General features: G+C 43.8%; 3 protein-coding genes across 3 annotated transcripts; all 3 read left to right on the plus strand.

Annotated features, from left to right (window-relative positions):
* The first annotated feature begins 54 nt into the window (after positions 1-54).
* On the plus strand, positions 55-4,690 carry LOC128437786 (arrestin domain-containing protein 3). Its single transcript, XM_053420045.1, has 6 exons — positions 55-377; positions 509-569; positions 663-810; positions 904-1,000; positions 2,886-3,142; positions 3,744-4,690. Exons 1-6 carry the CDS (start codon positions 119-121, stop codon positions 4,008-4,010), a joined length of 1,089 nt encoding a protein of 362 aa, XP_053276020.1. The 5' UTR covers positions 55-118; the 3' UTR covers positions 4,011-4,690.
* Positions 4,691-10,332: 5,642 nt separating this feature from the next.
* LOC128438460 (arrestin domain-containing protein 3-like) lies at positions 10,333-14,070 on the plus strand. The gene is made up of 6 exons (XM_053421044.1): positions 10,333-10,861; positions 10,995-11,055; positions 11,149-11,296; positions 11,389-11,485; positions 12,913-13,169; positions 13,804-14,070. The coding sequence occupies exons 1-6, from the start codon at positions 10,603-10,605 to the stop codon at positions 14,068-14,070; spliced, it is 1,089 nt and encodes a 362-aa protein (XP_053277019.1). The 5' UTR covers positions 10,333-10,602.
* Positions 14,071-15,472: 1,402 nt separating this feature from the next.
* On the plus strand, positions 15,473-18,858 carry LOC128438657 (arrestin domain-containing protein 3). The gene is made up of 6 exons (XM_053421280.1): positions 15,473-16,025; positions 16,104-16,164; positions 16,278-16,449; positions 16,586-16,673; positions 16,764-17,020; positions 18,058-18,858. Exons 1-6 carry the CDS (start codon positions 15,767-15,769, stop codon positions 18,184-18,186), a joined length of 966 nt encoding a protein of 321 aa, XP_053277255.1. The 5' UTR covers positions 15,473-15,766; the 3' UTR covers positions 18,187-18,858.
* Positions 18,859-25,655: the final 6,797 nt, after the last annotated feature.

Consider the following 25,655-nt stretch of genomic DNA (forward strand, 5'->3'; position numbering starts at 1 on the left):
TTCCACAGGATCTGCGCGACTGATTCCGGATATATAGCAGCTGTGCAGGGCTCAAAAGGCTCAAGTTTCTTCTGGAATTTCACAAGTGACTTTTCCACCGTGTGTTTCTCTGCGGACAATGACGATCCTGAATTTCTCTATTGAATATGACGCCGTCAACAGCCACAACACCTTCACCAATGGAGATACCATCAATGGAAGAATCATCGTGGAGGCTTCTAAAGAAACTAAAGTCCGGTCTCTTGTTTTCATAGCACAAGGAAAAGCTCGGGTTGTCTGGCATGAGCATTACGGGCAAAATCATCACCGCGTTTTCTGGGCTGATGAGAAATATTATAATATCGAGCATCATATCCTCAGAGAAGCAAGACAAGACGGTAACTTATTAAATTAATACAGCAATTTATGTGATACCTTGTACGTAATATAATGACTTTTGAGATGATAAGCTATCATCAATATACTGTTTAAAGATATTTAAGACTTATAATGACATACTGTTTTCCAGGTACCGAAGTCATTGGCAAAGGAAGACACGTATTTCCTTTTTCATTTGCAATTCCTGACAGGTGCCTTTTATTCTTTTCTTCACCTGTAGATGTAGATTGACTTTTATTTCTCTCCAGGTCATTTTATTATTTATTTTTTATTTAACTTCACAGAAGAATCCCATCATCTTTCAAAGACTGCACTGGCAAAATCGTTCACAAGTTGAAGGCTGAGCTTAAACAATCGATGAAGCTGACAAAGAAGGCCAAATCCGAATTCACCTTCCGCTCCAAAGCAGACATGGATGTTCCCGGACTTCTGGTGAGAAATCCTTAATCTTAACAACAAGAGTAAAAAAAGAGACAATATTTATCTCCCTGCATTTATCTGAAGAGGGGATCTCTTCTTTTTTAGGAACCCCAGTATGGCTCCAAGGATAAATCTCTCAAGCTTTTTGGTTCTGGAAATGTTTCTATGGACATTCACACTAAGCGAATGGGCTACAAGCAAGGTAATAATGTAGAAGAGGTAATCCTGCACCCGGTGACCTTTAATCCACTGCTCGTCCTTGTTCATAAACTGATAGGAACTCCCTTCGTTATTTTAGAAAGCAGGTGAACATTGTTACATCATGGAAATATTCCATGCAGGCTCTTGTTGTGTAACATGTTCCTCTTTTGTAAAATAACCCTGCTTCCTTAGAGGTGAAAACAGGAAAGGTGTGTCAAACCGCTCAGTGTGTTAAAACTGACTCTCTACAGAGACCTCTCTCTGGATTAGGTCATGAGGAGGATGGGGAAGTGCTCAATCTGTTGGAAAACGACAGTAAAGATAGAATTCATATATTATAAAAGGGTTCGAACAGGCTTTGGCAATTTTATTATTAGACTGTATTTTTGGTTGTATCGATTATTATTGTCTATTGACATGCTCCTCAATATGGCTCCATATAAACCTGCAGTGGATTCTCTCTACGCTAATGTGTTGTAGAAGTGACGTGTATTGTCACATAATGTTATCACTGTTGGGTTTCAACCGTAGTGTGTGTTCATGTGGTGTCGGAACGACAACCCAGAAAGTCTGTGAACATTTTGGTGGGCTACACGATTAATCAAGTAGCTGATGTAGTGCCTTACAATCCTTTGTCTTTGGTCTTTGCTATGCAAATACAGGAAAGAGATGTGAATCTGTAGTGTAAACGCTCCTAAAGTCAGATGCACAACACATTTAGTTTACAGCAGCCATATATTTTCCACACTCCAACCCCAAAGCGAATACACCAAAGTCAGAACAATGACTTAACAAGACCTTTCGAGGAGCATGTGTGTGCACAGGTAGACTGTCTATAAAGATTGACGACACGTCTCCACTTCTTCCCACTGTATGGAATTGAAACAAAATATCCTGGATACAAACGGCCCCATCTTGCACATTTGGAGACAGAGTCTGCGCAAATTGGAGGGTGGTGGCAATGTCCCGCTGCAGGTCACCCTCTGCGGTAACAAAAATGGGGTGAAATGGATAAATTAACACTTTGACATACATCAGTGTGATAAGCATGACTTAAACTGATAGAAACTCTATCTGAGAACATTTTATTTGGCTTGACTTTATAATTTGTTGCATGTCCCATTCATTAACATCGAGCAGACCGGGTTTATGACTTTTTAGTCTGGTTTAAATCTTATCGATTTCATGTCTTGAGCAGGTTTTTGGGTCACTGGTCAAGTGTTGAATGCATTAAAGGCCGGCGCATGCTTCTGCAACTGCGGCTGCGGCTTTTCACGCAGTTGTGTCGATGGACTTAATCTTAATCAAGACTTGTTTAATTTATGGTTCTCCAAGGGTTGTGCGTGTTGCAAAGCAGTTCATCGCCAGAACACTAGGCGGAGTAACGTTTTTTGTCGAAGATATATATATATATATAGACGCCTTCTTTGTGTGTGGCAGTCGTCGTCGACTGTTTATTTACATCGCCACTGCTGCTCCTCATAGCCTTTATCTGGAGGACAAATTTGTCCCATATCTTCCGTTACAAGTAATCATACTTTCGGATCTCTTCTGCCAAACGCTCTTCTATTTGGTCCATATTTGGTTCTTCTAAATCTTCTGTGGTTTCTGCCGGTATTATGGGGCATGAAACTGGAAATGTGTCTCCAGAAAGGATGTAGTTAGCAGACCACTCAGAGCCTTGCGGGCTGTGTGAGGCTTGCATAGCTTTGCCGTATAGTTAGAAAAATTGGGCGTCGCACGCAAGCACACAAGGGGCAAACAAGGGAACCTTGCGCTTGGGTGTCCTTGAAAACGCAGAAGCATGCGGCGGCCTTTATTCTGTGCCACATCAGAATAGTTCTACCCTTTGGAAACTGACTGTCTGTGCTTTATTCTTTTTACAGGTGAGAATGTCAAAGTCATGATGGAAATCGTGAACCACTCCAGTCGTTCGGTGAAGCCCAAATTCACACTGTACGAGAAAAGGAGTTTTTTCGCCCAGGGACGCAGGAGAGTTCACACTAAGGAGATCCTTAAGGACAAAATTGAGGCTCTTGCATCTTCGAGCAAAGACACTGTGACCAAGGTGATATCCATCCCCAGAGAACTACCCCCCTCCATCTTGAACTGCTCCATCATCAAGCTTGAGTACAGACTGAAGGTAACGTGCATTCAATTATCCAGTGGACTGATCGGATTGATTGCATTTTCTCTTTGTGACCTGCCCTTTTTAGTTACTGTTAGAATAACAAATGTGGGGAGCTTGTAGAATGTTTTTCCTGTTATCCTATCTCTTATTTTCAGTGACAGGTGACATGAAAATCTAAAAACTGAGAGAAACAAATCATTTGGAATTCTTCTGTGCCATGATCTATTCATTGGGATAAGGGAGGGATTTCCTTGGGCACAGTCCCACATACGTCAGTGTAACAATCCCTGAAACCTTCGCTTCCTGTGGCAAAGCAAATCCGCAGTGTGGCTTTAGGGGAAGTTCAACTCGGGTGAACTTTAACCTGTGATATTCGCTTTGCATTGGCGTATTGGCGTTGGCAAATGCTAAAAGAAACTGAACTTATAAAAAGTGCACTCCAACATAATCAACAGATAAAACTGCAAACAACAATGAACTCAACATTTCAAGAAAGACAAAGCCTGTAGCAGACAAGAGGATCATATGCAGGCCCCACTGACCTAAACACTGTGACATTTATCAGGAGGTGTAAAGAAGAAATAAAAACTAGAAACTACTGTTTTTCTTACAGGTCTATCTGGATATGAAATGTACCAAAGACCCAGTGGTCAAACTACCCATCGTCGTCCTTCCTGAAGCTGCTCCAGCAACAGCAACAGCAAAACAGCCTGCGTCTGCTGCTTATGGATTTGAAGGCTTCAGGAACCCGACCCCACCGACCTGGAGCACCACACCCCAGCAAGCAGCACCCCGACCCTTCGATCCCCCACCTCCCTATGGAGCATATGCAATGCCCCCCACTGTTACTTATTTTGACAAAAATAGCTCTTTGATGTAGATACCTCCCTTAAAAGTACCAAGCAGGCAGTTTATTTAGCTTTGCACTCCTATAACGTGTACTGACTTGTGATGGATGCATTTTAAATGTTACCAGCAGCGCAGTCTGAGAGTTCGGTTAGAGACTCGGATGTGAAGCATGTAATTAGACAATGATGGCAACTGACCACTTCCTCTGGTTCAGGAAGCCGGGGATTATGGGTAATATCCACCATTCCGCTGTGTTTCAGTTCAGTGAACCACACATTCAGAGTCTCGGTCAATACATAGATAGGTTTTGTTCTTTTTTCTCTCATTCTTAATCCCTTGTACTCATCATCCAACAGAATGACATGTGGCTGCAGAGGGCGCTGTTGCTCAGTAGAATATATATATAGTGATGCTTTAACAAATTTTTGTCAAATTGAATGTGCAGGAACAATGCACATGTGGAATGCACATTCATGTAGATATGATTGCTGTAAATAACAACTGATAACACTTTTTATGAAGCCCAAATTGTTCACTGTTCAATATAAGATGATTATGAAATGCAACTAATTGATTCTTTAAAATGAATAAATGAGGCTTTAAGTTTTAATGTAATGCTGTGTTATGAAATGTCATATTATGAATTAATATATTTGTAATATCCTTTAAACTTCAACGTATTACTCATAAAGTAAATTTTCTTCAAAGTGACACTGTGAAAAATACTTGAACTTGGCTTTAGGCTTCACACATGCTATCGATACTCATGCTAGATGCTTAATTTGAAGTACAAGCATATCTGATTCTCTCCAGAGGAGGACTCCCATGACTCTGTTAAATGACTGACTACAGTCTCCCACATTCTGTGCACCAAAGTGTCCTTGGGCAAGAAACAGAGCAGGCTCATACAGTGATGTGTGATAGAGAAAGTGCTGCACATAGATAATTGTGTGAATCAGTGAAAAGCAAAGCCGTACTGTTAAGCGCATTGGACAATGCTATATAAATACAGACCCTTTTCCATAATGTACTTGATAAAAGTGCTTACATTATAATGTGCTGTACTGTGACATCATTATCAATAGTCTTGATTGAGGAATATGAACTAGCACACTGTTGATCCACGATATCATTCTCAGGCTACACGGCCGCTGTCTAGAGTTACCTGTGTGAAAGTGACACCTGCAGCTCTCGATCACGTGAGGACATGTGACACAGATACAGGCTCAGGAGAGGTCCACTGCTGCCCTGCAAACAACATCCTTGAGCAGCAGCATTAGACTCTTCAGGTCAACTGTGGATCTATTCAAAACCTGCATCCAGTAAATTTACAGGATTTATTTTGCAATATTATTTCCACTGTGCTTTCGCTGCATAAATCTTTTGCAAGGGCATTTATTTCACCATGACTGTAAAGCATCTTTTGCTGGAGTACAACAAGCTGAATGAACGAGGGACCTTCTCGCCAGGGGACGTCCTCTCTGGAAAGGTGACCGTGGTGACCAACAAGGAAACCAAAGTGCAGCGTTTCCTGGTCCGAGCAAAAGGAAAAGCTGAGGTGACGTGGTGCGAACAAGAAGGACAAACCACAGAGGTTCAAAGCGACAAGAGGAAATACTTTTATTTCAAACACATTACTCTCCAGGATAAAAACAAAGGAGATGCTTAGTATGGTCCCACTCAAAGCTTCTGATTTGACGAATCTGTTTTATATTTAACCCTAAAATGTTTATTTTTCTAAGGTTCAGAAATCATCAGCCCTGGGAGAAACGTGTATCCTTTCACCTTTGTGATTCCCAATAGGTGTGTGTGTGCTAATCTAACCTCACTCATTCAAATCTAACATACATGTACCAGCCGCTTAGATCAAATAATTTGTCGTATTTATTTGGATGGTTGTTATTATTTCCTCTCAGGGACATGCCCTCTTCTTATGAGGGGAAATGGGGCAAGATCGCCTATAGTCTACGAGCGCTCAGCACCGTTCAGCAGACTGAGCAGTACGGCTCTTATTTGAGGTCCTGCCTATGGCATACATCTGTTTGTCAAATGAGTCGGTTATGCACAAAGCTTGTCATAATTGTATATGAACGTATTTAAAACTTGTAAGATAATCATTTGTCTCTTTCAATACTTTCTTTCTTCTTGTGATAGAGGGCATTTGTTTTTCTAAAAGTGAGAATGTATTTTATTTCATATACATTGCTTTTACCTCCTGCTGTGTACTTTGTATTGTATTGTGCAAGTATTCAAGCTATTTCGAAGTCGGTCTTTAGGCTGAGTGATCTGTGATGTGTTTGATTCCATTTAACTTATTCAACTCATTGTTACATTTCTTTAGGAAACTGCTTTGGAAATAGACTTACAGACTGTTACCTGGTTTCCAAATGAACACTGATTATCTAGAGTTACTATGACATTGTTTCTGTACAGATGAGTCATGGCACAAAATACTTGTTTCAAGATTTTGTTTTTGCTCAGAACTCGTGAAAAGTAAAGGAAGTGAGAATTCTACTTCTCAGCTGTTACCCTTTTAGAGTGAATGTAAATATTGACTGAAATCCTTCCCTGTCAAACAGCTGTAACCCAGGAACAATAAAGTATTAAAATTGACATCAAGGATTATTCTTATTTCACCTGGTAGTGAGAGGTCAGCGTCTCAGAATTGACAGTGTGATCAATTCCCACTTCCAGCTTAACATGATTGATGGTTTTAACTAGTAGTTGGAGATCCTTTCTTATTGATGGTGAGCCTCCCAACGTGATCCTATCTGGAAGAAGGGATCCATTGAATATTCCCTGTAGTGGTAGGGTGGTGCTAGTCACCTGGACTACATACACTCATAAAGGGTGCATGCTCTTTTAAGAAACTCTCACAGGACCAGTCACTGATATTAACAAAACAAAGACCGAGACTGATCACTGGTAAAAGTCTTTAAAGACGACTGGCGTAAAAAGACTCATTTATTTTAAAGGGAAACCAATTTTTGTTTTCACACAATTTTTGTATTAAAGGGGACATATTATGAAAAATCCACTTTTGTAGTGCTTCTACACGTTAATGTGGGTATCTGGCATATCTAACGTCCCAAAAACAGCTCCCGCGATTTGTTGTGGTTCCTCTATGTAAGAAACTATACCATAGAGTGCGTTGATGGGAATACGACCAGAATTGACGTCACAGTCGGTCTACATGGCATAGCCCCCCCCCCCCCCCCCCCCCTGGAGGCGGAGATCTGGTGGAGGAGGAGACCGGGTTACGTTACGAGCCACAGCACCCTCCTCAGCTCGAGGCTGCGGGTGTTAGCTCGGAAGCTATCCGAGGGGGGACACTAACCAGCCGGTGAGCGGGGTGATCTGGCCGAGAAGTAGAGCCTGCGGTCGGGGTAAGTCACATGCCAAAGCCCCCTCCTCAGCTTGGGCTCGTTAGGTGATGTTGGGCTGCTGGCCCATGTCTGCGGCTCGCTTCTGGCGGACCTATCGCTGTTTGTTTACGGTTAGCAGCAGGGAGCTAACTCTAGCTTGCTGTTAGTTTTTGTTTAAAGTTGCTTCAAATGGCTGCTTGTGCACGTTTTTACAGCAGTATTGCATGTGGCAGCCCACCCGGGAAGCAGCGGAGATCTGGCCGAGAAGCAGAGCCTGCGGTCGGGGTAAGTCACATGCCAAAGACCCCTCCTCAGCTCGGGCTCGTTAGGTGATGTTGGGTTGCTTGACCCATGTCTGCGGCTCGCTTCTGGTGGACCTATCGCTGTCAAAACAGTTCAATCTGAGGAAGACTGTTTTAGACATGGTAAAAAGGGTGCTGTTTTAAATGATCCTTGTGGTTTTTTGACCAAAAAATGTTACAGACATTTCATTAAGACCCCAAGGAGCCATATCAACTGTGGTGAAATGGGCATAATATGTCCCCTTTAAATGCTTGTGAATGATCACCTTCCCATTTAATTTTGTAAAGTTAAATTTTTTTATTTAACGTGTTTGTGTATGTGTTGTGTATCTTGAATACTTTCATTTATGGTTTTACAGTCTATGTCCCTGCAGCTCAGTGAATACACATTTGTTGGACATGATTATTTGTCACGTCCATCCAATGTGACACAGTGAGAAATCCCGACCCAGGTATTCACATCCATGTCAGGTGATCCATTCACAAGTACACGCCCCAGGTGAATTAAAATAACAAAAGGTGTTGTAGCCTTATAGGTTACTTACCGCTGTGGTTGTGTTCTCCATGCTCTCCGCCCACTCAGGCTTTGTAATCTGCATCTTTGCATTTTTTTGGTTACAGAGTTGTGCAGGACTGACAGCTGTGTCCAGTCACTTTGTGGGGCCGCTGGCACACACCAGACAAACCAGTTCCACAAGATCTGCGCGACCGATTCTGGATATATAGCAGCTGTGCAGGGCTCGCAAGGCTCGAGTTTCTGCTTGGATTTCACAAGCGACTTTTCCACTGTGTGTTTCTCTGCGGACGATGACGATCCTGAATTTCTCTATTGAATATGACGCCGTCAACAGCCACAACACCTTCACCAATGGAGATACCATCAATGGAAGAATCATCGTGGAGGTTTCTAAAGAAACTAAAGTCCAGTCTCTTGTTTTCATAGCACAAGGAAAAGCTCGGGTTGTCTGGCATGAGCATCACGGGCAAAATCATCACGGGACAAATCATCACGGGACAAATCATCACCGCGTTTTCTGGGCTGATGAGAAATATTACAGTATCGAGAATCATATCCTGAGAGAAGCAAGACAAGATGGTAACGTATTAAATTAATACAGTTATTTATATGTGATACCTTGTACCTAATATAATGACTTTTGAGATGAAAAGCAATCTATATACTGTCTAAAAAGTGCACTCCAACATAATCAACAGATAAAACTGCAAACAACAATGAACTCAACATTTCAAGAAAGACAAAGCCTGTAGCAGACAAGAGGATCATATGCAGGCCCCACTGACTTTAACACTGAGACTGACGGGAACAATTTCTGAATAAAAACATTAACATTTATCAGGAGATGTAAGGAAGAAATAAAAACTAGAAACTACTGTTTTTTATTACAGGTCTATCTGGATATCAAATGTAGCATAGACCCAGCAGTCAACCTCCACATCATCGTCCTTCCTGAAGCTGCTCCAGCAACAGCAACAGCAAAACAACAGCCTGCTCCTGGTGCTTATGGATTTGAAGGATTCGGGACCCCGACCCCAACGACCTGGAGCACCACACCCCAGCAAGCAGCACCCCGACCCTTCGACTCCCCACCTGCCTATGCAGCATATGCAATGCCCCCCACTGTTACTTATTCTGACAAAAATAGCTCTTTGTTGTAGATTATTCCCTTAAAAGTAACAAGCAGGCCATTTATTTGGCTTTGCACTCCTTTAACGTGTACTGACTTGTGATGAACACATTTTTTAAATGTTACCAGCTGTAACATTGTGTGAGAGATGGTTAGAGACTCGGATGTGAAGCATGCTGTTCAGTGAACCACGCAGTCAGACCCTCAGTCAACACATAGATAGGTTTTGTTATTTTTTCTCTCATTCATAATCCCTTGGACACATCATCCAACAGAATGACATGTGGCTGCAGAGGGCGCTGTTGCTCAGTAAAAGATACATAGTGTTGCTTTAACAAATTATTGTCAAATTGAATGTGCAGGAACAATGCACATTTGGAATGCACATTGATATAGATATGATTGATATAAATATGATTGCTGTAGATAACAACAAGATAACAACTGATAACACTTTTTATGAAGCCCAAAGTGTTGTAAGCTGTAACCCAGGAACAATAAAGTAATAAAAGTGACATCAAGGATTATTCTTATTTCACCTTGTAGTGAGAGTCCCGCCTCCAGCTTAACATGATTGATGGTTTTAACTAGTGGTTTGAAATCCTTTCTTATTGATGGTGAGCCTCCCAACGTGATCCTATCTGGAAGAAGGGATCCATTGAATATTCCCTGTAGTGGTAGGGTGGTGCTAGTCACCTGGACTACATACACTCATAAAGGGTTCATGCTCTTTTAAGAAACTGTCACCTGACCAGTCACTGATATTAACAAACTAAAGACAGTGGATTGACAAAACACAGACCGAGACTGATCACAGGTAACAGTCTTTAAAGACGACCGGCGTAAAAAGACTCATTTATTTTAAAGGGAACCAATTTTTGTTTTCACACATTGTTTTATTAAATGCTTGTGAATGATCACCTTCCCATTTAATTAATTAAAGTTACATTTTGCATTTAACGTGTTGTGTATCTTCAATACTTTCATTTATGGTTTAACAACCTAGCAGCTCAGTGAATACACATTTCTTGGACATGATGTTTGTCATGTGACACTCTGCATGTGACACAGTGAGATATCCAAACCCAGGTATTCGCATCCATTTCAGGTGATCCATTCACAAGTACACGCCCCAGGTGAATTAAAATAACAAAAGGTGTTGTAGCCCAATAGGTTACCTGCCGCCATGGTTGTGTTCTCCATGCTCTCCGCCCACTGCGGATATATAGCAGCTGTACAGGACCCACAAGGCTTGAGTTTCTTCTGGGATTTCACAAGTGACTTTTCCAACGTGTGTTTCTCTGCGGACGATGACGATCCTGAATTTCTCTATTGAATATGACGCCGTCAACAGCCACAACACCTTCACCAATGGAGATACCATTAATGGAAGAATCATCGTGGAGGTTTCTAAAGAAACTAAAGTCCAGTCTCTTGTTTTAATGGCACAAGGAAAAGCTCGGGTTGTCTGGTATCAGCATTACGGGCGAAATCATCACCGCGTGTTCTGGGCTAAAGAGAAATATTATAATATTGAGCATCATATCCTGAGAGAAGCAAGACAAGATGGTAACATATTAAATTAATACAGTAATTTATATGTGAAACATTGTACGTAATATAATGACTTTTGAGATGATAAGCTATCTTCAATATACTGTTTAAAGATATTAAAGACTTATAATGACATATTGTTCTCCAGGTACGGAAGTCATTGGCAAAGGAAGACACGTATTTCCTTTTTCATTTAACCTTCCTGACAGGTGCCTTTTATTCTTTTCTTCACCTGTAGATGTAGATTGACTTTTATTTCTCTCCAGGTCATTTTATTATTTATTTTTTATTTAACTTCACAGAAGAATCCCATCATCTTTCAAAGCCCTCACTGGCAAAATCGTTCACAAGTTGAGGGCTGAGCTTAAACAATCGATGAAGCTGACAAAGAAGGCCAAATCCGAATTCACCTTCCGCTCCAAGGCAGACATGGATGTTCCCGGACTTCTGGTGAGAAATCCTTAAACTTAACAACAAGAGTAAAAAAAGAGACAATATTTATCTCCCTGCATTTATCTGAAAAGGGGATCTCTTCTTTTTAGGAACCCCAGTATGGCTCCAAGGACAAGTCTCTCAAGCTTTTTGGTTCTGGAAATGTTTCTATGGACATTCACACTAAGCGAATGGGCTACAAGCAAGGTAATAATGTAGAAGAGGTAATCCTGCACCCGGTGACCTTTAATCCAATGCTCGTCCTTGTTCATAAACTGATCGGAACTCCCTTCGTTATTTTAGAAAGCAGGTGAACATTGTTACATCATGGAAATATTCCTTGCAGGCTCTTGTTGTGTAACATGTTCCTCTTTTGTGAAAGGACCCTGCTTCCTTATAGGTGAACACAGAAAAGGTGTGTCAAACCGCTCAGTGTGTCAATACTGACTCTCTACAGAGACCTCTCTCTGGATTAGGTCATGAGGAGGATGGGGAAGTGGTCAATCTGTTGGAGAAGGACAGTAAAGATAGAATTCAAATATTTTAATAGGGTTCCAACAGGCTTGGCAATTTTATTATTAGACTGTATTGTTGGTTGTATCTTGTCTATTAACATGCTCCTCAATATGGCTCCATATAAACCTGCAGTGGATTGTTTCTCGGCTAATGTGTTGTGGAAGTGACGTGTATTGTCACGTAGTGTGTGTTAATGTGGTGTCGGAACGACAACCCAGAAAGTCTGTGAAAATGTTGGTGGGCTACACGATTAATCAAGTAGCTGATGTCGTTCCTTACAATCCTGTGTATTTGGTCTTTGTTATGCAAATACAGTAAAATGGCGTGAAGTCGTCGTGTAAACGCTCCTAAAGTCAGATGCACAACACATTTAGTTTACAGCAGCCATATATTTTCCACACTCCAACCCCAAAGCGAATACACCAAAGTCAGAACAATGACTTAACAAGACCTTCCGAGGAGCATGTGTGTGCACAGGTAGACTGTCTATAAAGATGGACGACACGTCTCCACTTCTTCCCACTGTATGGAATTGAAACAAAATATCCTGGATACAAACGGCCCCATCTTGCACATTTGGAGACAGCGTCTGTGCAAATTGGAGGATGGTGCAAATGTCCCGCTGCGAGTCATCCTCTGCGGTCCAAAAATGGGGTGAAATGGATAAATTAACACTTTGACATACATCAGTGTGATAAGCATGACTTAAAATGATAGAAACTATATTTGAGAACATTTTATTTGACTTGACTTCATAATTTGGTGCAAGTCTCATCCATTAACAGGGTTTATTACTTTTCACTCTGGTTTTAAATCTTATCGATTTCATGTCTTGAGCAGGTTTTTGGGTCACTGGTCAAGTGTTGAATGCATTAAAGGCCGGCACATGCTTCTGCAACTGCGGCTGCGGCTTTTCACGCAGTTGTGTCGATGGACTCGTTTTAATTTATGGTTCGTTTTAATTGGGCGTCGCATGCAAGCACACAAGGGGCAAACAAGGGAACCTTGCGCTTGCGTGTCTTGAAAACGCAGAAGCATGCGCCGGCCTTTATTCTGTGCCACATCAGAATAGTTCTAACCTTTGGAAACTGACTGTCTGTGCTTTATTCTTTTTACAGGTGAGAATGTCAAATTCACGGTGGAAATCGTGAACCACTCCAGTCGCTCGGTGAAGCCCAAATTCTCACTGTACGAGAAAAAGAGTTTCTTCGCCCAGGGACGCAGGAGAGTTCACACTAAGGAGATCCTTAAGGACCAAATTGAGGCTCTTGCATCTTCGAGCAAAGACACTGTGACCAAGGTGATATCCATCCCCAGAGAACTACCCCCCTCCATCCTGAACTGCTCCATCATCAAGCTGGAGTACAGACTGAAGGTAACGTGCATTCAATTATCCAGTGGACTGATCGGATTGACTGCATTTTCTCTTTGTGACCTGCCCTTTTTAGTTACTGTTAAAATAACAGATTTAGGATGCTTGTAGAATGTTTTTCCTGTTATCCTATCTCTTATTTTCAGTGACAGGTGACATGAAAATCAAAAAACTGAGAGAAACTAATCATTTGGAATTCTTCTGTGCCATGATCTATTCATTGGGATAAGGGAGGGATTTCCTTGGGATCAGTCCCACATACGTCAGTGTAACAATCCCTGAAACCTTCGCTTCCTGTGGCAAAGCAAATCCGCAGTGTGGCTTTAGGGGAAGTTCAACTCGGGTGAACTTTAACCTGTGATATTCGCTTTTCATTGGCGTATTGGCGTTGGCAAATGCTAAAAGAAACTGAACTTATAAAAAGTGCACTCCAACATAATCAACAGATAAAACTGCAAACAACGATGCACTCAACATTTCAAGAAAGACAAAGCCTGTAGCAGACAAGAGGATCATATGCAGGCCCCACTGACCTTAACACTGAGACTGATGGGGAAACTTTCTGAATAAGAACATTAACATTTATCAGGAGATGTAAAGACGAAATAAAAACGAGAAACTACTGTTTTTTTTACAGGTCTATCTGGATATGAAATGTACCAAAGACCCAGAGGTCAACCTCCACATCGTCGTCCTTCCTGAGGCTGCTCCAGCAACAGCAACAGCAAAACAGCCTGCTCCTGGTGCTTATGGATTTGAAGGCTTCAGGAACCCGACCCCACCGACCTGGAGCACCACACCCCAGCAAGCAGCACCCCGACCCTTCGACCCCCCACCTCCCTATGGAGCATATGCAATGCCCCCCACTGTTACTTATTCTGACAAAAATAGCTCTTTGTTGTAGATACCTCCCTTAAAAGTACCAAGCAGGCAGTTTATTTAGCTTTGCACTCCTTTAACGTGTACTGACTTGTGATGGACGCATTTTAAATGTTACCAGCAGCGCAGTGTGAGAGTTCGGTTAGAGACTCGGATGTGATCCCCCCCCAGGTTTACATGTCGTCCACTCAGATTGTATGTTTTCATTCCGACAGCCGCTGACCTCAACTTCCCCGACATTAGCCTCTAGTGATCCTGAGCTTACCACATCAGACACGTGTCTCACAGTCTCTGGTCGAACATGCTTGTTAAACAATGTTAGACATAATGATTGATTAAGCACAAACATTTGATCGGTGAATACCAGAGAAACATCCTGTAATAGCTGCATGTTTTCTATGGTTTCACAATATTTGATTAGGTTAATGACTGGATCTGTAATGTTGGTATTAATCATTTGTTTGTTTGAAATGATTTTGTTATTGCTACATTATGCCTATAGGTTAATATGGGTTTACATGGGTTAATAAGTTTATTTGTTAAACCTGCAATTAGCATTTAATTTCTTGTATTGATTGCTGTATATTATGGTCTGGAAAAACCTATTAATCATTTAGTCTTTTCCACATTCTGTTGATATAAATCCCAAATAGATTGAGCGACTGAAACCGGACAGTGTTTGATATATTTATAAAAAAAATGTCCGACATTATTCTATAACTTTCTGCTAATGAACTGGTGAATATATTTCGAGCTGTTGTGATCTTACAATTTCCTCAGAGAATGATTGCGCTAAAAAATAAACTTCTCAAAAGGAAAAAAAAGGAAAAAAAAGAGACTCGGATGTGAAGCATGTAAATAGACGATAAAGGCAGGTGACCACTTCCTCTGGTTCAGGAAGCAGGGTATCATGGGTAATATCCACCATTCCGTTGTGTTTCAGTTCAGTGAACCACATAGTCAGAGCCTCAGTATTGACTGAGGCTAGATAGATAGGTTTTGTTCTTTTTTTTCTCATTCTTAATCCCTTGGACACATCATCCAACAGAATGACATGTGGCTGCAGAGGGCGCTGTTGCTCAGTAAAATATATATATAGTGTTGCTTTAACTAATTATCGGGTCGTCCACTAACCAGACGAACGGGGGGTTGATCCCAGTCTCCCACATTCTGTGCACAAAAGTGTCCTTGGGCAAGAAACAGAGCAGGCTCATACAGCGTGAGTGATGTGTGATAGAGAAAGTGCTGCACATAGATAATTGTGTGAATCAGTGAAAAGCAAAAACCATACAGTCAAGCGCATTTAGGGGATTGGACAATACAGACAGACCCTTTTCCATAATGTACTTGATAAAAGTGCTTACATTAGGCTGTGCTGTACTGTGACACCATTATCAATAGTCTTGATTGAGGAATATGAACTAGCACACTGTTGATCCACGATATCATTCTCAGGCTACACGGCCGCTGTCTAGAGTTACCTGTGTGAAAGTGACACCTGCAGCTCTCGATCACGTGAGGACATGTGACACAGATACAGGCTCAGGAGAGGTCCACTGCTGCCCTGCAAACAACATCCTTGAACAGCAGCATTAGACTCTTCAGGTCAACTGTGGATCTATTCAAAACCTGCATCCAGTAAATTTACAGGATTTATTTTGCAATATTATTTCCACTGTGCTTTCGCTGCATAAATCTTTTGCAAGGGCATTTATTTCACCATGACTGTAAAGCATCTTTTGCTGGAGTACAACAAGCTGAATGAACGAGGGACCTTCTCGCCAGGGGACGTCCTCTCTGGAAAGGTGACCGTGGTGACCAACAAGGAAACCAAAGTGCAGCGTTTCCTGGTCCGAGCAAAAGGAAAAGCTGAGGTGACGTGGTGCGAACAAGAAGGACAAACCACAGCGGTTCAAAGCGACAAGAGGAAATACTTTTATTTCGAACACATTATTCTCCAGGATAAAAACAAGGGAGATGGTTAGTATGGTCCCACTCAAAGCTTCTAATTTGACGAATCTGTTTTATACTTAACCCTGAAATGTTTATTTTTCTAAGGTTCAGAAGTCATCAGCCCTGGGAGAAACGTGTATCCTTTCACCTTTGTGATTCCCAACAGGTGTGTGTGTGCTTATCTAACCTCACCCATTCAAATCTAACATACATGTACCAGCCAGTGAGATCAAATAATTTGTCATATTTATCTCGATGGTTATTATTATTTCCTCTCAGGGACATGCCCTCGTCTTATGAGGGGAAATGGGGCAAGATCACTTATAGTCTACGAGCGCAGCTGACTCAGTCGATCTGGCTCGTCCACAAAACCAAGATGGAGTTTCCTTTCCTCACCAAGTCTGAGTTCCCCTTTGCCTCCAGATCAGAGACGATGATCATCGGACTCAAGGTATAATTTTTTTTTCTGTTAAACTTCAGTGAGATATGTTTTCCACCCACTTCTGTCCAGTTAGTTTTATTATTAAACTTTAATGACCAACGTTTAGATATTGTAATAATCGACCGGTCATGTCTTTGTTTGTCAGGAGCAGCAAAGTGCGACCACGATTTCATTTTACGGCCTTGGAAAGGTGACCATGAATGTTATCTCTGAGAAAATGGGAGTGAAGCAAGGTAAACAGTTTTTTTTAAAGAAGAATGACCTGATATCTGTTAAGTGCTCTTATCTCGATCAGGATGAATGCTTGTTTTTTTTTTCGTCAGGAGAAGCGATGGGAGTTTCTGTAGAAGTGCTCAATGACTCAGCGCGCACAGTCACACCCAAATTCTACCTCTGTGAGAAGCAGACCTTTGTCGCCCAGTCGAAAAGGACCGTGCACACACACGACGTGCTCTTTGGGACAGGAGACTCTGTCCCGGCCCAGACGAGTCGCGTCGTAACCAAAGTTCTGAGTATCCCTCCACAGACGCACCCCACATTCCTCAACTGCTGTCTGATGAAACTCGAGTACAGAATCAAGGTACAGACTCACTGGGACGGGTTTATTTCACTGGTGACACTGTCCCGCAACCAAATTCTTTGGGGATATAGTATCTGTGTAACTGGGCCAATTCTACAGCAGTATTCTGCATCACTGAGTCCAAAGTGCATCAAGATCCACTTCATTGTCAATGTGGAGGATTTGATAAAGGCTTTTACCAGTACGTCCACTTTTGGGGGACCCGTCCTTATGAGGGTGCATCCCCCCCCGCATCAACTCTCCCCTTTCTATTGTTGTACTCCCTATAGCTGTGTTACATTTCAGTCATTTAAGTGTTTGCAGGTTTGCCTCTCTGTTATTGTTAAATTTACGCATTATCTGAAAGTTACAGTGATGTTTGATTTGTGTACGGGCTCCACATGTGTACAAAAGTAACCGGAGGATTAATGTTCTTTATTTACATCAGATAAATCCCAGTCCAAGATGTTGCTAGATACCAGCATATAGTCTGTTTCAAAGTGTAACGAGAGAATGAAAATGTTCACAGCCACAGTGAGGATGAGATCCTGTGGTGTCAGATTACTGCTGATGAGACTCAGTGCAAAGGGAGACACTCCTCTCGACCCCGGGGACATTTTAAGATTTCATTAATGCACCTTTAGAAAAATAGACTTGACTTGAATTTATAGTAAAGTGCCTGTAAAAAAAAGATTCTGTGCAAGACATGTAGTGACAACAGCACCACATGGTGGCTGTGTGACGGGGTGAGACCAGTTTATGGGTGAGACAGAGGGGGAGGAGTGGTTACAGGGGAGGCCCCTCATCATGTCCACACACTAATGAGGACGCGTTAAGGGGAAAGTCTCACATTACAGTGAAACCTGTTCTGTTGCACCATGATCTCAGCAGTGCTCTCAGTAAATGCTGGTTTAGTGACAGACCCAACAAAGTAATCATACTGTTCAATTAAAACAAAACTCTATTTGGATATTTGTATATTTAAAAGGCTTTGAATGACCTGCATTTGATATGCATAAGCTGAATGAACCATTAAAAGTGTGTTTCTTTTGTCACAGGTCACTCTCGATGTACCGCTGGCAAGAGACCCGGAGATCAAACTTCCTCTGGTCGTCCTGCAGGGTTCACTAAAGCCACATCAACAAAAACCAAAGAGATCCATCTGGTTCAGGAAACTTCCTGGTTGAAAAGAAATTGCGTTGGATCAGGAGAGGCTGGCACACATGCTGTATGACATGGAGAGGCAGGACTTAGAATAACAACCCACTAACTCTGCCTGTTCGGTGTAGATGTCTTTGAGAGATGTTAAACTACATCAAACTCCTGAGAATCTGCTCCATTTTCTCTTGACCACTAGATGGAGATGTGCCTCTTAGTTATGTGCCAGTAACAGCTGATTCATTGATATGAGAGGATTTGAGCACTTTCATCCAAGTACTGTCACCAAAATATACAAATATACAAAAAGTAACCTGAGGTAAAAGTCTTGCTTTTTAAACTATGGTTAGATAAAAGTATAGAAGTACTATCATCTCAATAATATGTCATGTCTAAGCACTTATTCTTATTTATTATTACTATTATTATATATTAGATCATTAATATGATGCCTTAATGCATTTTAAGTCTGTTCAAACAACTTTATTTAGGTAGTTTGCTTCAAAAGTTCCAGGGTCAGAGATCTCCAACGACTCATGAGATGATTAATGAGGTGGGGAAGCAGAAAAAACAAATCTCTGCTTTTCTGGGGTTTTCTCTATTCTTTGCTTTTAGTACAACATTGGAAAATGTTGAGCCTCAAGCCGTTTGTTAAATGAAACCATATGAGAAGTTTAGATGGGAAATATCTCAGCCAACAACTCACTGGCTTTTTTTTATTTAAAAGGATCACAAGCCCAAACATCCTGGGCACCTCTAGTTAATCAATAAGTATCAGCAGTATAAGTTAACTATTGGATGTATGTTTTCATTAAAATTAAAATTTGATTGTGACTAGTTTAACTATGCTGGTTAAAACCTTTAAAATCACGATGCTTTTGGCAGAAGTCTCGCAGCATTGGGCCTTGTCATGTGGTTTCTGACCATTCTGTCCCAGCCTATCAAAGAATGGAATAGGGGTTGTCACATCCTGTTGAAACACCACTGCTACTAAGTAAAATAAACTGGAAAAGTACTTTAAAATGTCCTTAACTATGTTACTTGAGTAAATCTCCTCGGGTAATTTCTTCACTGCTCTGGCCTGTAGAAAAAGCTGGACAAAATATAAATAACACCAAATTGCTCAGGTGAAGAAACACTTGTATTAACACTAGTCACTGGGAACAGGTTTGAACAATTAGATGTTACAAGTCATTCATCGTCTCCTCACAACCGCAGCTGTCGGGATCAGAGACACAGGACAGCACAGAGACCAACAGTGAATCAGTGAGAGCTGAGAGTTAGGTGTCAGGGACGTCTCATGCTCATCCTTGTCCATGGACTCATTTTGCAACAGAGCAAAACATTGAACAAAGGCGCATTCATGACACTGACACTACATGTGTTGCCCAACAAGCGGCTCTTAAGTGAAAGCAGGCCCATGTTCTTCACAGAGACTCTGAGACCGTTCCCTGCCCAGGAGGGGAAACATGTTGAGGGCTAAACACTTTACGGTTGGGATCCATCCTGGAAACATTAGATCTGGCTATTGTGACACCACATATAGCACACAAACCTACCCAGGGAGAGAGAGAGAGAGAGAGAGAGAGAGAGAGAGAGAGAGAACATAAGAGTTGTTTGGTTCTGACTCAGCGTAAACAGACATCATGGATTTCATCTTCATCCCACGAAGCAGAGAAAGAAACCGACAATGTTCTACTCTGCACATAAATTATACAAAAGCACAAGAGTGACCATCAAAGGCTTCAGATTCCACTGGGTGGGTGGACAATGCCTTGTACTGCAGCTTGTGGGAACTGAAAATTTAAACTCCTATTTCTCAATTGACTTGTCATCATGTGTCACTTGAGTTAAAGAGTAGTTAATTATAAGTCACAATGTCTTGATCAGATTTGAGTTCATAAATGATTGTAACTGATGTATTTGACAGTATCGTCAGTATCACACAATGTGGTTTCAAAGAGATTTAACTAATCCACCCTCTTTCATCTGCAGAGCAGCCGCGTGCCTCATGTTCTCCACTGAAACAGAGCAGAGACTGATGAGCGTGGTTTGGTGTGATGCAGAAAGCAGTGTGACAGATTCCCATAATTCCCCTGAATCCCTCACAGCTGCAGTTTGGTTCGCTCTCGGCTGCAGTCATGTTCACGTTCATGGCCGTGCTGTACGCAGAGCCTGCCTGGTAACTAGTCTGGCTCTGCGTACAGTGGGCCGGCTGTAGGCCAGCCAGCTCCCTACGCGCGCGCGCACACACACACACACACACACACACACACACACACACGCTTGGTTTTGGAGTAGGGAGGTGTGGCCTCTGGCACTCTCCCTCCCACCTCTGTAGCCAGAGCCAGTACCATGACAACCATGCGGGCCTGCTGGCGACTCCCTGTCTTCATCGGCCACGGTTGCCATGGTAACTCCCCATGGGGCTCCCGCAGATCAGCGGGACGGGCGTCCAGTTGACTAACCCTCTCCCAGCTGGGGACCGGCTGAGGGAGAGTGAGGGAGCGGAGTGAAGGGGGAAGGAGGGAGGGTGTGTGTGTGAGTGTGTGTGTGTGTGTGTGTGTGTGTGTGTGTGTGTGTGTGAGTGTGTGTGCGTGCATGCGTGTGTGAATGTGTAGGATGGCACAGCAGAGCCTGAGGAGGGAGGAGAGAGAGGATAGAGAGGAGAGAGGCCTCAGAAGGAGACACAGGAGCCGGCTAGTCTGATGTGCTGAAGCAGCCTCTCTCTGTCTACATGCAGCCTTTAGCTTCCATCCTTAAAACATAGTAGACAGAGAAGCTTTGACCAAAACACCCAACGGTGGGTTTAACAGGAGCCACAAATAATTTATTTACACCATTCTCCTGGGAGAGCAGGGACAGCTTTGATCCTGGACTCACTCTAGAGCCCATCAGTCACAGAGACTCTGCCCCCAGAAAAGTGACTTTCTGTCATCTTGCCTCCATTCTCCTAACATGCCAGTAACAAGTACGGCTCTTTGGGTTTGGATTTTTGTGTAATAGGGCCACAGATGGCTCTGTGTCTGTAGTGCGGTTGGAGAAAGAAATGGCATCACTAGGTCCGTTGGCTGCACAGCACTGAGGGGCTTTTTCTGCTCTCTAATTGCTCCAAGCTGTGTCCCTTTGAAGGCCCAGAGACGCAGAGATGTTCATGTGTGTCCCTGGGTGAAGGAACAACAAGCAAGCAGAGCTAAACCCATTCTAAACCCCTGTTTAGAATACTCCATTCAATACTCAGATCTCATTAACATTGCTGTTCCACTTTAAAATCTACGATGGTGATGTTATCCGTGTTAATAAAAGAGGTGATTCTGTTCGGTTCATCATAGTGAAGTTTTTATTCTGGAAAAGGAGAGATAAACTTCCCATAATAAACATTTCCTGGTCTACTGTAAGTGCAGAAAAGTTTGTTTTTCTTCTTTTTTTCATATAAAATACTTAACATGATTTAAACGTATAAAAAAGTGACACAAGGCAGTTCCATCAGTGTTACAGTGGGCGAGGAGCCAAAACATTCTATACCTCATCAAAAGTTTCTCAGTTTATCTTCTCTAGTATACGTGCAGTAATATTACTATCCTAAAACTAGCTCTACATAAAGTGTGTGACTATGTTGTGCACTTGTAGTGGTGACCTTTGGAATTACAAAGTCGTTTACTGTTTTAAAAAAATCCCTTGACACAAATAGATTGATTACACAAAGGATAGAAAAAAAAAGGTCAGTTCTTATTTATGAAACTCAGAGAAGCACCCCCCCCTGCATAGGTGGACGTTGCATATCTTGCAGCCGAACACACTTTCGTGTCGCAGTCCCTTGTTGGTGCAGTTCCTGCAGCGGCGAGAGCGCTCGGACATGCGCTCCAGGCGGTGTCCGTACTCTATGGGTGAGTCTGCGTGTCTCTTGCGTGCTGCCCGCTCCATGCCCCTTGCCCCTTGGTAGTCTCCAATCAGCTGCTGGGCCAGGCGCACCCTGAAGTGGCGCTGGGTGAACTGCTTGCCGTTGAAGCCTGCCGGTGGGCTGCCCCCCCTGCTCTCCCTCAGGATGATGTAGGCGTTGACGATGCACAGGTTCACGTAGAACCACAGGAAGTAGCGCCACCACTTCTTACACGGCCGGCCGACCTGGTAGCATTCCCTCAGCTGGTCGCACAGATCCACTCCCCTCATGTTCTCCTGGTACAGCAGCAGGGGCAGAGGTCGGGGGACACCGAAGGACAAACCTGAGCCGTCCATGCTGTCACTCTCGCCCTCCCCATCGGCCTCATGCTGCTGCCGACCTGGACTGATACCCACAATCCCCGGAGCAGAATTGGTGGAAAGGCAGCTGATCATCCTGACATCCCGTGTCACCGTGGCAACCAGGTTGCCACGCTGGCACTGGTAAAACTCACCCTGGGCCAGCTTCCCGACGTTACGGGGCCTGAGGACTTCTGGGTAACCTTTGCGCCCTGGCTGTGTGGGCCCGCAGGCGTACAGGCCGTCCCTCAGCAGCCTCTGGAGGAGGGGCACGGAGGTGAAGAAGCTGTCCATGAAGAGGTGGTGGTACTGACCCTCCAGGCCACGCACCAGGGAGCCCACCACCCTGTGGCCCAGAGAGGCCGTGGCCTCGTCTTCACTGGGCTTACCCACGTAGATCTTGGCCCGGTGGCAGTAGCCTGAGCGAGAGTCACACAGCATCCACACTGTCAGCCCCTTGCTCAGGGGCTTGGAGGGCATGTACTGTGTGGGGGAGAAGCGTCCCTTCATGACAATGGCACACTTGTCTATGGTCAAACAGCGATTGGGTGTATATGAATCCCACATGCTGTTTTCCACCACATCGAGGAGAGGCCTGATTTTGAAGAGGCCGTCGTAGCCCCGCTCCCCCCGCACCGGCTCTGACTCACGGTCACACAGCTGCAGGTACTGGGTGAGTTTCTCAAAGCGCCTGGCTGTCATTGTCTTTTTAAAACCTGCGTTGCCGATGAAAATGTCACTGGCCCAGTACATGCCCGTGTCCGGCAGCTGGTTGATGCCCATGAGGATGTTCAGACCCACGTAGGCCTTCATCTCCCTCACATCAGTGGGGTGCCAGTGGGGGTCTGACTTCCCGCTCCTCCTTTGCCGATAGAGGGCGTAATTGTTTGTTTGTTCTACCATGTGTTCAAAAAGAGAATCTGGGAAGAGTATCCGGAAATAGTCACGGGTGTCAGCATCGTCCCCCAGCGAGTGCTGTGGGCCGCTGACGGCGGAGAACGGCTCGATCGCGATGACCTGGTCCGGTTCGCCCCAGAAGTCCGGAGCCGTGCAGTCCTCGTCCGAGTCGTCGTCGAGGCGGAAAAAGCCCCTGCGCTCCTCCTCCTCCAAATCCGAGAAATCGATATCGGAGTCGTTCGAGGTGGTGTCGGAGCAGTTCGTGGAGGTAGAATAATAACAGTCCTCCGCGTACTCCTCCTCGTCGTGCTGGACCCCGTTGCTGCCGGTGACTAAAATAATGTTGCAGCCGCCTCCCGCGAGCAGGCTGGCGGCGTCCGCAGCCTCCGCCGCCGCGGCCGCCGCGAAACCATTCTCCCCTTCCTCCTCTCCGGCGCCGTCCTCCTCCTCCTCCTGCTCCTCCCGCTCCCCGTCTTCTTCCTCGTCCGAGTCCGGCTTTCTGTACGGAATCTCAAACCACTTCACATCGGCCGAAAGATTCAGCGGCGAGTCCTGGCCGTCGCACGAGCCGCCACTTTCTGTGTCCGCGCTAGTTTCCAAAATAGTAAAAAGCTCTCTCCCGTTTCTTGCCGTCGCCATGTCGGTGTAGTAAAGTGCCCCTGCATGAGTTTTTTTTATGGGTATTCCTCCACTAATCGCAGAAATATTCTCATCCCAAATGAACTGACGTGCACTTAACTGCAGCCTCCTCTCGAAAACTTGCCCGGTCGTGGACCTATGCGGCGTCTACGAGCTGGATCCTCATTGTTTCCGCTCCTGGCTTTTTCTGCTCTTTGTAGCGCAGTGTGGCCGCAGACGTCAGAAGCTGCATGCATGTCCTGCTTTGTAGGGCGTTTTGCGACTGCAGCTGGTGGGGTTGCTAGTTCGCTCGGCTGGCAGATGGCCGCTCGCTGTTCTAATGCCCGCTGGCATTCACCACTATCAATATGCCGGATACCCATCTCTGAGGCCGCGGAGATGCCCAAACCACTGCGTAAAATGCCCCAAAACATCAAACACCGAAATACTGTCACCAAGCTGAGGTGTGGGGGGGACGGGGGGGACGTTCATATAGCATCAGCACCAAGCTCACCCACTGCAAATACCCACCACACACTATATCTCCCCTCAGATATATGTTGTTTTAAACTTTATTACATCTTTTTAGAGATGCGTAAAAACGCACGCCGTGTGGTTATAGGACGCAGTGATGGATGTCGCCACATCACACAGGACTCCCTGTTCGTCCCTGCGACTACACACTGAACCCCGGGCAGAGAAGTAGCTTGTTCATTCATAAACATGCTTCTTCCCTCTGACAGGTTCCTACATGCATCTGAAGCCCTATAGGCTATTGTGGAATTAGGGACCTCCCTCTATTTTATGAATGTGGGCAGATATACTCCTGTGTTTTACTCCAGAACTGAGGTTGAGGAGCTCTCCCCTGATTAGATTGAGTTGAGCCTCTGCAGGTTTCGCCTGCAGAGATTTCTTTTTTTATCTGCGCTACAGCGTGTTTTCATTAAGCTGTAATTTCCTCTGTGAATATTCACAACAACAACAAAAAGTAAATAACACTACCCTGATAGGCTGCGTGGCTGTAAAGTTTGTCCACTAAAGCCACGTTTATCATGATCAGCTTCACTTTGTGCATTATACTATTATAGTTTTGTGTTTGAGCTGTCGTCAATACCTTTTACTTAATAATTAATGGCGGAATAAACAGCCCACCCATTATTCCTTATCTCTATTCTGCAGTGTTTGCCCTCAGGTGTAACATGATGAAAGAAACGTGATGTGGGACAAGAAAGTCATCTTCAAATTCTGGGACAAATTATATCCAAACATCATTGAACTGCAAATGATTTGTCATATATTTTGTCCTTTGATCGATGCAGTGTTATCAGCTTTATCCACAGTACTCAGTTAGTTTTACTGCAACAGAAGGCGGCTCATGTAAAACAAGACCCTTGGCTTTGATTTAAAGGCAACATAACTCCGGTCATGGACTCTTGGCTGGCTTGGTAGCAGACGAGTAAAATCCTGTCTTCTTATATGGGAGGGGGGGATGGGCTACAGGAAGAGTCCTTTCCAAATTCTTTTAGCTATGGCCCGAGTCTACATGGCTGGCTGAGCACTGGGTTGCTGCCCCTGGGCCCTGCAGTGGAGGCACGATTTATGCGTCCTTCCTCACTGGCTTATTGCACAGATTCTCAGTGGTATCATATTGCCTGTCTGAGCTACAGGGCCTTTCTGTTTCTATCTGCAGAGGAGGGAATGGAGCTGTATTAGCCGCCTGCACACTGGGAACCAGTATGTTGAG

This window comes from Pleuronectes platessa, chromosome 4 (assembly GCF_947347685.1).
Source record: "Pleuronectes platessa chromosome 4, fPlePla1.1, whole genome shotgun sequence".
In the NCBI taxonomy this organism is placed as follows: Eukaryota; Metazoa; Chordata; class Actinopteri; order Pleuronectiformes; family Pleuronectidae; genus Pleuronectes; species Pleuronectes platessa.